This window comes from Phacochoerus africanus, chromosome 14 (assembly GCF_016906955.1).
Source record: "Phacochoerus africanus isolate WHEZ1 chromosome 14, ROS_Pafr_v1, whole genome shotgun sequence".
Classification (NCBI taxonomy): domain Eukaryota; kingdom Metazoa; phylum Chordata; class Mammalia; order Artiodactyla; family Suidae; genus Phacochoerus; species Phacochoerus africanus.
Window position 1 is genome coordinate 19,051,750 of NC_062557.1, and position 12,702 is coordinate 19,064,451.

A 12,702-nucleotide genomic window follows, 5' to 3' on the forward strand; every position below is an offset into this window, starting at 1 on the left:
TGTATGTCTTTCTTTGGGGCGAGGGGAATGTGGACACTGGATGGGGACCCCAATTCAGAGGTCCCCTGGGGAGGGCAGGCAGGGTGGCCAAATCAGACACTGTTAAGAAAGTGTACAAACTTTATTGCAGCGCACACACGCACACGCACACACACCACCCCCCGTGGATAGGGAAGAGCACCTGGCCACGGGGTCCACTAAAATCGGGGGGAGGGGCTGGCAGCTTGAACTGTGGCCTTCGCCACAGCCCCCCCTTCCAATAGGGAGGACCTTAAATTGAGGCCCCACCTCCTAGGGTGATGGGGGGAACTCAGAAGGGGGGTTCTGGAGAATTCAGTGAGGGAGAGGTGCTGGGGAGGCCTGAGCAGTGGGCACCCTCCGAGCAGGGTCCCGAGGGCTGCGGAGTGTCTTCGGGCCCTCCTCACAGCAGCTGTCTTGGAGCCGGGTCCCTCAGAGGAGCGTCCCAGCGCAGGGCCTCCTTGTGCAAGCACTTGGTGCCCCTGGCCCCACAGCGGAAGCCTGCCGGGCAGCAGTGACGCCCGTCTGCACAACAGGTGCCCTGGATGGTCAGAAGAGAGGAGTAAAAGTTGGACATGGCACGACTGGGCCCACAGCCCACACCCAGCCCTGGGGGTTGGGGTGGGGGTGGGGGTGGGGTGGCAGCACCGACCTGGCGGTAGGGACAGCAGGCCCAGCCTCCAAGACTGTCTCGGCAGCAGGTATGGTTGTTGTGGCAGAAGTGCCGTTCCCCACACTCCACGTCGCCCACACGGGCCAGGTGGGTGGCAGGGAGGGCAGAGTCCACCTCCTTCTCACACGTTCGGGCCGTCACGTTGCAGGTGTAGCCAGCTGGGCAGCAGTGCTGGCGGTCCTCACAGCACACGGCCTGGGGGAGGAGCGGCGTTACACTCCCCCGCCCCCCAGCCCCGCAATTTGGCTCCCCGGCAATTTGGCTCCCTGTTGGGGAGCTGGCCACCCGCTGGGCACTCACGTGGGGCAGCTGGCAGCAGGCCCAGCCCTTGCTCAGGCTCGGGCAGCAGGTCTGCCCCACCGGGCAGCTGGTGTGCTGGTCACAGCCCGTGGTGTGTCTGGGCTGGGACGGGGAAGCCCGGCGGGTGGGCATCTTGTTCAGTCCGGTCACCATGTCCTTCTTACTCTTACAGTGTCCCTTGCCGAAACACGTGTAGCCCTTGGGGCAGCAGTACTGGTGGTCCGAGCAGCAGACAGCCTGGGGACGTGGCAGAGAAGGGTGGTTTAGGAAGCTCCTGGGGGCAGAACACTGAGCCCCTACCATCCCCGCTGCGCCTCTCCTGCTCCCAGCTCCTCCCGCCGGGAATGACTCTGAGTCAGCGGGGGCCACCCGTGGGCCAGGCAGAGGGCAGGAGACAAGGCAACAGGAGCCTGGCCGTGTGCCCAGCCAAGATGCTGTTCCCCCACCCCCTGGCCCTCCCCCTCCCCAGGCACCTCTGGGACAGGACAGCAGCCCCACTCTCCAGGCGTGACTGGACAGCAGGTACTGGAGGAGGGACAGCTGGAGACGTTATCACAGGGGACATCTCTCTCCAGGGCTAGGAGGTCCGGCCGGCTGAGGCTGGCCGGGATCTTCTCCTTCCAGGGCACCCACTGGGCCTCCTGGTCACAGGTGCCCTTCTCTATGTTACACTGATATCCGGTCGGGCAGCAGTGTACGTGGTCCTTACAGCAGACAGCCTAGGGTGGAAGGAGAGGGGACGGTGGGCATGGGGACCTAGGTGGCTGCCACCCTCTGGTCAGCCCAGCCCACTTGCCCCTCCGAGGTACCTGGACAAAAGGGCAGCAGCCCCATTTTCCGGACGGCAGGCGGCAGCAGGTGTAGTCGTCCGGGCAGCTCACCTCCGTGTCACACTTCACTTCCTGCGCTGTGAGGCGCACAAGGACAGGTCAGCGGTGGCACTGGGCACCTGCGGGGGTGTTCATCCTTTGCCAGCTCCACAGCCGGAACTGGATGTGGAGGACCACGAGGGCCACCCCTGGCAGTGATCCTAAGGCCCAGTGTGGACAGAAGGGGGCTGTCCCTCCTCTAGCCCCTCCGCATGGCCATCAGTCCCCCATCCGCGTATCCCGTCACTCCTCAGGGGGCGGGTGGAATGGGGTCCGTGGCCTGGCCCGGGTACCTGAGTGCGCTGGCAACTTGATGAAGAAGTCCATGGCTTCATTCTCCTTGGAGAAGCACTTCTTCTTGACCGGGTCACACACAAAGCCTTGGGGGCAGCAGTGTGTGTGATCGGAGCAGCAGGTGGCCTGGGTGAGGGCGGGGGTGAGTCTTGGGGACTGCCAGTGTCCCTGGAGCCCAGGGAGCAGCGGCCAGACAGCTGGCACTGCCCCCATCCCCCACTAGGGGGCGACATGCGTCCTGAGCAGCCAGGCTCCCAGCAACCAGCCAGCCAGCCCACCCCACCACCTGGAGTCCCTGCCAGGTAGGTGTAGTCCAGGCCAGGTGGCTGAAGGCACACAGTCCAACTGGCTACAGCCCCTCACTCACATTGGGCAACGGGCAGCAGCCATACTGTCCACTGGACAGCTTGCAGCAGGTGGAATTATTGCGGCACTGGGACTTTGCATCTGGGCACTGGACGGCTGGAAGAGAAGAAAAGCGTGAGGGGCCGCCAGGGTGAAGGGGAGCTTGTCCCCGGCCAGGAGCCAGATGAGGCCTCTCCCACCTCCTCACCTGTCTTTTTAGTCTTTTGTGAAGGGATCTTTGCCATGGGGTGGGTGTTGGTCACCGTGAGGCAGCGGGAATGGGCCAGGTCACAGGAGGTGCCGTGGGGGCAGCAGTGCACCTTGTCTCCACAGCAGGAAGCCTGAGAAGAGATGGCCCTGACTCCACCTCTGCTCCCTCCAGCCCTTCCTCTGCCCCCGCTGCCCTCCTCCCTCCCCGCATCTTCCCGAACCTGTACCTGGGGCATGGGGCAGCAGCCCCAGGAGCCGTCAAGCATAGTGCAGCACGTGGAGGAGTTGGGGCAATGGAACTGGCTGTTGGGGCACAGGATGGTATCCGAGGGCTTGGTATCTGTAGATGGGATGACGCAGGATTCCGCCCATCAGTCCAGTTGCTGCTGGCACCTGGGCCTGCAGGCCCAGCTACAGGACTGGGGAGGCGGGGGGTGGGGGAGCATTGGGGGGCGGGCACTAGGGCTCAGAGGAGCCCCCAGGCTCTCCTGACCCCTTCTCGCCCCAGTGCTGCCCCTCCATCCAGAGCAGGGGGGCTGCTTAGTACAGATGCTCATGAATGAGGACATGAAGGCAGGAATCAAGGTCACCCCAACTGGCTGGGCTCCTGAGTGCTCCAGACTCTACGTGGTGCCCATCTGCCTGCCCTCCGCCCCCACCTTGGCCGCACCTGGTCTTCGGAGGCAGGACCACCCATCAGCACTGCAGTGGAAGCCCTGCGGGCAGCAGTGGCGGCCATCCCTGCATGACACGGCCTGAGGGACACAGAGATGCCTTCATTGGTGAGGCCCTTTTCCCTGAGGGAGGGAGAGACCTGAGCCCCACCACTGACCCACTGGCACCCTCACCTCTGGGAACGGGCAGCAGTTGGAGGTCCCATTGGTGGTGAGGATGCAGGAGTGGCCAGGAGGGCACTGGGCTTTAGTCTTGCAGGGTACACCCAGATGCTGGCTCAGTGCCTTGGGCCACTTGTCCTGGAAGGCAAGAAGAGTGGATAAACCAAAGGAGCTGAGCCTGGCTCCCTCCTCTGGCCAATCCAAGGTGACTCTTTGGGAATTCCCAGGCCACCAGCTCTTGCCTGAGCCAAAGGGCACTCACCGGAATGGGATTGCAGCAGCTGTAGCTGGCTCCTCCCGGGTCCAGGCAGCAGGCCACGGGGCAGAGCTGACCATCTGGGCACTGTGTTCCAGCCACCAGCCCTGTCACCAAGGCCACCCAGCTCACCAGGGTCCACATGGTCCACCTGCAAAATAGCAAGAGGCTTTTGGCAACTAGCTTAAGCCCAGACGGCCCTTCACGCTGGAGCCAGTCACTCCCCCAGCCCCAGGCCCCGGCCCCAAGACTCCCCGAGTCCCCCCAGCTATACCCCATCCAGGCGGGAAGAAAGGTGCGGGGCCTGAGATTCAGCTTCCTACGCGTGTACACCCGTGAGCATAAATGCTGGCCTGAGCACATGTGTGAATCTGTGTCCCCAACATGTGGCTTGACACCTGAGCCTCCGTGGCTAAGTGTGCAGAGATGTGGGCATGTGAGAGTCAGGAAGATCCGTGGATTCTGCGGGTCTGATCTGTGGGGACATGGCCACCTCCCAGGGGTGGGGAAGACCTCAGTCACCGTGGGAGAACGGGGCTGGAGGACAAGGAGGGAGTTTCCACTCGAAGAAAAGTCGGAGTTCTGCTTCCCGAGCCGGCCCCTCTAGATGCCACCTTGTCTGATGCTGTGCTCACACCTGCACCCTGCTAAGTTCTGGTGGCCGAGAAGTGGGGGTGTGTGTCACATGACGATATGGGAAACCACAGGGTTGAGAAAGTTGTGAAAAAGGAAGTATGGTGCCCATGGAGTCTGGGCTACCTTCCCCAGAGGCCAGCTACCACCTGCCCACTGACTGTCCCCTCTACACCCAAAGAAGGGGACACACAGGCTGGGTCAACCTTTGGAACCCTGGTGTTGTAAGGGCCCCCTAGTACTACCAGGCCATTTCAGAATGTGCAGACATACCACCCTCCCTTCCCCTGCCTCTCCCCACCCTGGAGCCGAAACCCAGCTGCAGGTGGAGACAGCCCAGGGCTGCCCACCCGGTGCCGATCTGAATCAGAAGAAGGAACCAAGCCCCGGTTTCTGAAGGAGCGCAGCCTCTCACTTCCTAAACAACTCTTCCCCCAAGCTCGGCCAGCCTTGCGGGGCAGGCCTGGGAGATGCGACTCTGCCTAGAGAGGCAAAATCAGTCATGTCTCTCGAGCCTCTTAGGAGCCAGTTACAACATGCTATGGTATTTCTTTACCATCTAAAGGAGTCATTATTATCTTTATTATTTTTTTCTTTTTTTGCTTTTTAGGGCCACACCCGTGGCATATGGACGTTCCCAGGCTAGGGGCTGAATTGGAGCTGCAGCTGCCAGCCTACACCACAGCCACAGCAACTTAGGCTCCGAGCTGCGGCACAGCTCACGGCGACACCATATCCTTAACCCACTGAGAGAGACCAGGGATCGAACCTGCACCCTCATGGATACTAGTCGGGTTTGTAACCCGCTGAGCCACAACAGGACCTCCCTACCTTTACTTTTCAAAGGAGGATGCTGGGGTGTAGAGGTGTTAAATAACCTGCCCAGGTCACACCACAGGCTTTGATGGCTCCAGAGTATATTATTCGATGTGGGTTCATTTCACAAGTGGCACTGTGGACAGCACCTGGGAAAGGACCCCAGACCCCAGGAGGGTAGAGGCCTGGGGTCCAAACTGAGAAGTGGGACAGAAGCACTTCCTGGGCTGGTGGACCAGGCAGGACAGGAACAGAGAGTGTAGGGGCTGCCTGGATACTTACCACACGCGGCCCCTAGTCTGTGACAGCCGCCACAGTCGCTCCCTGTCTCTGGGCCTTGGTTGCCCGTGAGTCTGTGTGTGTGTATACACTGCACACTACGAGCGGCAGGGGTTTGCACAATCCTCTCTCCCTCACCTGGCTTTCCTCGGTGGTCCCTCCCAGCTCAAAGACCACCTCCACGAGGCCATCTCCTGGCCGGGTAAGGCTGAAGAAGCCCAGTCCTGGCCTGTGGCCCTTTCACGCTCTTCTCCAATGCCCGCAGCTCCCTGCAAGGCATCTACAGCTGGCCCCACCTGCTTCTTGGGAGTCCAGCCTCAAGCCTCCTCAGACTTGTCCCGCTGGCCTGACTCAGGCTGGAGGGAGGGCCTGTCTGCGCACACCGTGGACCACTCAGCACCCTAGTGATTCATTTATGCACATTTCCCTTCCTGGGCATCCTGAGGTTATGCATGCGCCGAATGAACACATATGCATGCACGCGCACGCACACTCAGGACAAGGGAGGGGGGGAGGGAACCCGACTCCTCTCAGTAGGGTTCCCACGGTGCCACCACCACCGCACACCGCCAGCAGAGAGGGAGATCAGGAGCCTCTTCAGGCCCCTAGCTCCGTCATCTTCCACTAGGTGGCAGCCCCCAACTCCAAGTGCCAGGAGAGAGCTTCTCAAAAGGTGAACCAACCCAGCTGCGGAGAGCAGGGGAAAAGTGACGGGGAGAGGCGGAAGTTAGCTTTTCCCACCCGCCACGAGAGGAAGTAAAGAAAAGTCAGATGCAACCCAGGGGTTCAATCACCACTCCCAAGTCCCTACGGCCTTTGAGGAGGCCACGGTCTCAAGCCCTACTCCCAGCCCTATGAGGTCGGGGACCACCGGCTGGCGCCTCGTCTGCTCCCAGCCACAGCAGACACCACCTACCAAACCACCACCAGCACCTGCCAACGGGGGCGGAGTCAGCTCAAGAACAGAGTGGTCCCTGCTTTAGGGGAAGGGGCTGCAGCTTCCGGGGTTGCTGGAGAAGGAGAGGGCCCCTTCTAATGGGAGTCACTGCAATTACTGTTTACTCCCCCTCCCCATAAAACTCCCTCCAGTGCATGGGAGTTTCTCTAAGGGAGTCTTTTCGTGTCTCCTCTGAAACTCCAGAGGACCCTCAAGTCCCCACGTCCCCTTGGCCGGACCCCTGGGAAGGAGCAAGCGGGAGGGCTCCGAGGCCACCCTTCTTACCTGCGTTGCGGTCAGCTCTGGGCAGCAGCTGTCCGGCAGCTCACCAAGTAGGGCCCCCTCGGCGCGATGGCCCGCCCACCTCAGTTTCCATTGGCCAGGTATCTGGACTGTCACGCTCCCATTGGCTACTCGTCGACATAAAGGCGGGGCCAACCTGGAATCCTGTGCTTCTTTCCTACTCATTTCACTCTCCTCCCTCCCTTCCTCTTTCACCCCAACCCCCCCATTTCCAGGGATCATGTGATTGGAGAATCATGTGACCCCCTGGCCGACTCTGCCAGGCTTCGAGTGTCCGCCTCGCCCGCCGATTCCTGGGATATTAACATCCAAGGGAGCTCTCGGTTAGAGGGTGCTTCCAGAGCTTTTCGCAGGCTGTCGGCTTCTGGTCTTGGAACATTTGTGCATCCTGTTTCTATTCTGTTCAGTCAACTCAGATTTAATGCTGGGCAGCCAGGCCCCAAAGGGGGTTGAAGGAGAGTTGTGAGGGCAAAGATGAACAGCTCTCAGGCCCTTTCCTTAAGGTGCGGTGGGGGTTGGAGAAGGGGAGACAGGCTCAGGTTAAATCTGATTTAAGGTACGAAGTCCTTACCTTACCTGTGCCAGATGCTCTAGGTGCGTGGAAGAGAAAGGAAGTAGGTTGGTTCTGGGCAGGGAAGAAGAGATTTCATTCCAACCTGAGGGCACCGTTTTGAGCTGAGTCTTGGAGGATTTTAGCTGGCAGGTGGGGAGGGGTTGGAGAAATGGCCCGGGGTTGGGGGGTGGGAGAAGCACCAGGAAACCAGATGGCAAGGGCAGCCTTGAGCAGGGATCGAGGGCCAAGTTCAATGTAGTGGACTTGAGGAACTGCTGGGGGTGTGGCACCCGGCTGGGCTGGAGGTGGGTGCATAGCCAAAGTGGCTTCCTAATTTCAGTGGTCCCTGCCTCCCAGGAATTGATATGCTGGTGAAGGGAAAAAGTGTACCACATAGGACAGATATGCCAGCATCAGAAGCTAGACTGCTTGGTGCCCAGAAGCCCTGGCCCGGGCAGAGATGGGCAACGGGAAGTACACCGAGAGAGAGAGAGGAGAGGCTCAGAGAAAGCCTGGTGCTGGGTCTCGGGGGAAGGACAGTGTTTGGTGGTGCCGAGTGGAGGGAGAGCTTGAGCCGAGGGTGAGGCTGGGGTTGGGGGACAACCAGCCAAGATCTGGGGTGGTAGGGGTCTGGGTAGGGAGGAGGTGGCAGGGTTGAAGAATTGTGTGACAGTGGTGCTCTTCCTGGGACTGGAGAGGGCCCAGAGGTGGATAAGGCTCCTGCTGGACGTCAGAACTACTCTGCACACTCGTTCCCCTTCCTGTGCATCTTTATGCTTATGTGGACAAAGCGAGCACAGAGGGACAGGAACGGGGGAGGGACAACATGGGGTAGGACATTAAGAGGTACAAGTTATTATGTATAAAATAAGCCACAAGGGTATATTGTACAACAGGGAATATAGTCAATATTTTATAAGAACTGTAAGCGAAGTATAGCCTTTAAAAATGGACTCACTGTATTATCCCCCTGTAAGTGATAAGATGATGCACACCAACTACATGGTAATAAAAAGAAAAAACTAACCATCCTGTTATTCTTTGTTCCTTTTTCTCCCGTGTTTGTCTTTTTCTTGTTGAACTGTGGGAGCTCTTTATATAGTTTGGATCAGGATATACGTTGCAAATATTTCCTCCCAGTCTATCCTTTGTCTTTTCTCTTTGTTGATGGTATCTTTTGTGGTCAGAAGTTATGTCATTATGTCATCTGAAACCTAGCCAGCAATCTTTTCCTTTGTGGCTTCTGCTGCCCCACCCCATGCTTAAGAAGGGAGAGATGTGTTCTTCGTGGTCTGTTACTATTCCTGCCGTGGTCCCACCTCAGATGCCAGCGCTGCCCCGGATTGAGGCAGCACAGATGGTTCCACTGAGAGGCCTCACAGGAAGAGACCCATGGTTGTGTCTGTGGCTAAAAGGTTCCTCCAGGTCAGCCCCAGGGCCGCTCTCACAGGTGGCGGTCAGGATAGAGCAGGAGAGCATGCCCTCCTTCTCCTTCTCTCAGCATCTCACTCCTCAGGGATTTCTTCGTCCAGAGTTACTGTTCTGCCCCCCACAGAAGAGTCACAGTTGCCCCAGGAGAGGGGCTTTTCCCCCAAGATCTTGAGTTGCTGGATAAGACAGGAGTTTCCACGGTGGTGAGCCGGGATCGGTGGTCTCTTGGACGTGCTGGGATGCAGGTTTGATCCCCCGCCCACCAGAGTGGGTTAAGGATCCAGCATTGCTGCCGGTGGGGCATAGGTTGCGATTGTGGCTCAGATCCGATCCTTGGCTGAGGAACTCCAGATGCGTCGCAGAGGCCAAATAAATAAATAAATAAATAAAAATAGCAGGATGTCCAGTTAAGTTTGAATTTCGCATTAGAGACAAATGCTTTTTAGCATAAATACGTCCCATGTGATATCTGAGACGTACTTTAAAATTATCCCTGTGGACTGGAATTCAAAGTTTACTGGGCATCCTGTGTTTTTATCTGCTACATCTGGTGGCCCTGCACACCAAGGCTGGAGTGAGGGCACGGAAGCCACCTCCTCCTCAGACACACCTACCCCTTCCTTCCCCTTCCTGCCTGAGTCACCTCAGCGTGAGCAATTGTTGCCCCAGTTCTTGTGGCGCCTGCCCTCATCATCGGGCACCTGACTGGCATTTGCGGGGCTCTGCTGGGCCCTTCAGGGCTGGCCGGGTGGGTGTGGGGGAGGGGAGTCAGGATCAGGCCAGTGTCCAGGCCCAAGGTGGTGACGGGACATTTGGCAACAGAGGCAGCAGATCGAGGTTCCCGCCCCGGCAGAGGCCATGAACTAGCCCGGTGCCCGTGGGCAGGCCACGTGCCCTGGTGTTCTTGTTTTTTAATCAATTACTATGTTTAACAAAGTATACGATGCAAGGAAATTTCAGACAATTATAACACAAAGCAGCACTCTTATTATCCGTCTTTTCCACCCTAGACTCCCACTTTCAAACCCTTTAACCGTCTCTTCTGTGTCTTCACCTCTTGTGCTTGTTTGTAAATTATTTTTTTTCCAGCCATACCCAGGGCATAGGACGTTCCCAGGCCAGGGATGGAATCCAAGCCGCAGCCGTGACCTATCCCCCAGCTGTGGCAACCCAGATCCTTAATCCACGGTGCCCCCGTGGGAACCCCTTGTATATGAACTCTTAATCTGCCTTTGGGCTTAGTGGGTTCATCTGGGCAGCAGGGGAGCACTGCCCTGCTCCCTGTCAGCTGGGAGATTCAGATTCTACACTGAGCTACGGGTGCTCCACCTGGCCCCGGGGGCAGGACCACATTTTTGCGCAGGCAGATTAATGCTGAGCGTTATCTTTGAATCCAGCCTGGAGGCGCGGAATGCAGGGTACAGGTGAAGGGGGAGGGAAGGGAGGGGAGGATGGAGAAGAAGGCAGCCAGGGGACGGGGACTACCTGACTTTGCAGAGGCCCAGGATGGAGGGACCCTCAGGGATGTGCTGGCCTGGGGTTCGAGCCCCAGCAGCCTCTTGGAGTCACCTGGGGTAGGGGTGGGTGGGGGGGTTGCTGCTGCAGAGGCCCTGATGGGCAGGTCTGAACCACTATCCTCCTTTTTTTCTTTTTTTTAAGATTTTTATTTTTTTCCATTATAGTTGATTCACAATGTTCTGTCCATTTCTGCTGTAGAGCAAAGTGACCCAGTCACACACATATATATACATTCTTTTGCTCACATTATCCTCCACCATGTTCCATCACAAGTGACTAGATAGAGTTCCCTGTGCTCTACAGCAGGATCTCATTGCCTATCCACTCCAAAGGCAATTGTTTGCATCTATTAACCCCAAACTCCCAGTCCGTCCCACTCCCTCCCCCTCCCCACAATCACAAGTCTGTTCTCCATGTCCATGAGTTTCTTTTCTGTAGAAAGTTTCATTTGTGCCATATATTAGATTCCAGATATAAGAGATATCATACGGTATTTGTCTTTCTCTTTCTGGCTTACTTCACTTAGTATGAGAGTCTCTAATTCCATCCATGTTGCTGCAAATGGCATTATTTTGTTCTTTTTTGTGGCTGAATAGTATTCCATTTTGTATATCTATCACATCTTCTTAATCCATCCATCTGTTGATGGACATTTAGGTTGTTTCCATGTCTTGGCTATTGCGAATAGTGCTGCAGTGAACATAGGGCATGTATCTTTTTCAATGAAAGTTTTGTCTGGATATATACCCAAAAGTGAGATTGCTGGGTCATATGGTAATTCTATATTTAGTTTTCTGACATCCCTTTTATTTCTTTTTTGGCCACCCCACAGCATATGGAGTCCCCAGGCCAGGGACTGGATTGGAACGGGTTGCGACCTACACTGCAGGTGCAGCAGCAACACTGAATCCTTTAACCCACTGTGCTGGGCCAGGGATCGAGCCTATACCCTGGCACTGCAGAGATGCCGCCAATCCCATTGCACCTCAGCAGGAATCCCCCTTTTTATGCAATGAGGAGCCCAGTGCTTAGTGAGGAAACGCCTCTCATTCTCCTTTCCTCTTATAAGCTGTGTGACTTGACGTAACCTGTCTGCCTCAGCGTCCTGGTCTGTACACCGAGGACAGCAACAATGAAGCACTTCCCCTGAGAATGAGGCAAAGCCTGCGGAGCCCTCAGCACAGGGCCCGAGCCAAGGATGTGCTCTGTTAACGAGGCTGCCACTGTTCTGACTCCTTCACTTGGGCCCTCCCAGCGCCTCCCCGCCCCATCCCCATACACACGCACCTTAGCCTGGAAACCTACCCACTCACCCCTCACCCTCTCCTCCCTACACCTGTCCCAAGTATCTCTCTTCCCAGAAATCCACCTGGACCCTCCACGCAGCTGTGCTCCATCGTATTCTCCTGGCCCAGCATCCAGAGCTCGGTCCAGCAGGGGCTATTTGCACCCGGTCCATCTGAGACCCCTGAGAAGGGCACCTCTCAGACTGAACCCGTCAGGATCCCTCAGCCAGACGGGGGCAAAGGGGGCAGAGTGATGGGGTTGAGGCAGGGAGACGAGGGGCTGGTGAGCTGGGTGGACTTTTCCCGTCCAAACGTGGAGGCAGCACCCATCTGCTGCAGGAGAAGGATACATTCCCAGGGCGAGTTTCCATTTCTTCGATTCTGAGATGATCTGGAGCAGAACTTCCTGCTGGAGGCTGGGACTGACTCCAGTGAGTCTCCCAGAAGTCAGAGTGACTCCCGGGACTGGGCCGGTGACAGGTGCTGGAGGAAGGGAGTCAGCTCTTTCCTGGAAGCCTGGGCGATGGGCTGGGGTCCGGGCAGTGGGCCTTGTCTTTGCCTGCTGATCTCAGATTCCAGCTCAGCCTCTTCCCAGCTGGCTGCCTTTGGCTTATGTCTTTGACCCTAAATGCCTTCATCCATGGACTGGAGTAGCTCCAATGACCTGCCAGGACTTGGGGAGGATGGGTTTGCTCACACATGGATGTGAAGTGCCAGGCACATGGCTGACCCTCAGAAACTGTCCCCTCCTTCTCCACCGCTCCTGTGAGCGAGAGAATTTTGGCAACCGAACAACCTGATTCAGGATGAAGGAATTCACCCTCCTATTAAAATCTGCAAAATCCATAGTGCCAAAGCCGATGCCATTCAAGTGAAAAAGAAAAAAATCCAGCCAACCCCAAGACAGGGGCTCAGATCCTCCAAACCCTGGGCAGGCCCTGCCCCCCACATCTAAGGACACCCCATCTCTCCCCTGGAAGGCTTGCAAGGGGTTGGGTCCCAATGGTGAGCTGGCCAGTGTCCTGTCTCCCTGGGGGTGGGTCCCCTCTGCCTTGTTCTGAACAGGTGGACTCCAGGAGATGGAGCGGAGCTGCTGTCAAGAGCAGCAAGTGGACAGACTGGGTCACGGGAAGGGAAGGACAGCT

At 57.4% G+C, this 12,702-nt stretch overlaps 1 protein-coding gene across 1 annotated transcript; it reads right to left on the bottom strand.

The window, feature by feature from the left end:
* Positions 1-106: 106 nt before the first annotated feature.
* Positions 107-6,830, bottom strand: GRN (granulin precursor). The gene is made up of 13 exons (XM_047757431.1): positions 6,752-6,830; positions 3,808-3,952; positions 3,558-3,683; positions 3,380-3,464; positions 2,937-3,049; positions 2,708-2,840; positions 2,522-2,616; positions 2,154-2,280; positions 1,801-1,898; positions 1,465-1,710; positions 992-1,228; positions 671-886; positions 107-559 (listed from the first exon to the last, which is right to left on the bottom strand). The coding sequence occupies exons 2-13, from the start codon at positions 3,943-3,945 to the stop codon at positions 422-424; spliced, it is 1,752 nt and encodes a 583-aa protein (XP_047613387.1). The 5' UTR covers positions 3,946-3,952; positions 6,752-6,830; the 3' UTR covers positions 107-421.
* Positions 6,831-12,702: the final 5,872 nt, after the last annotated feature.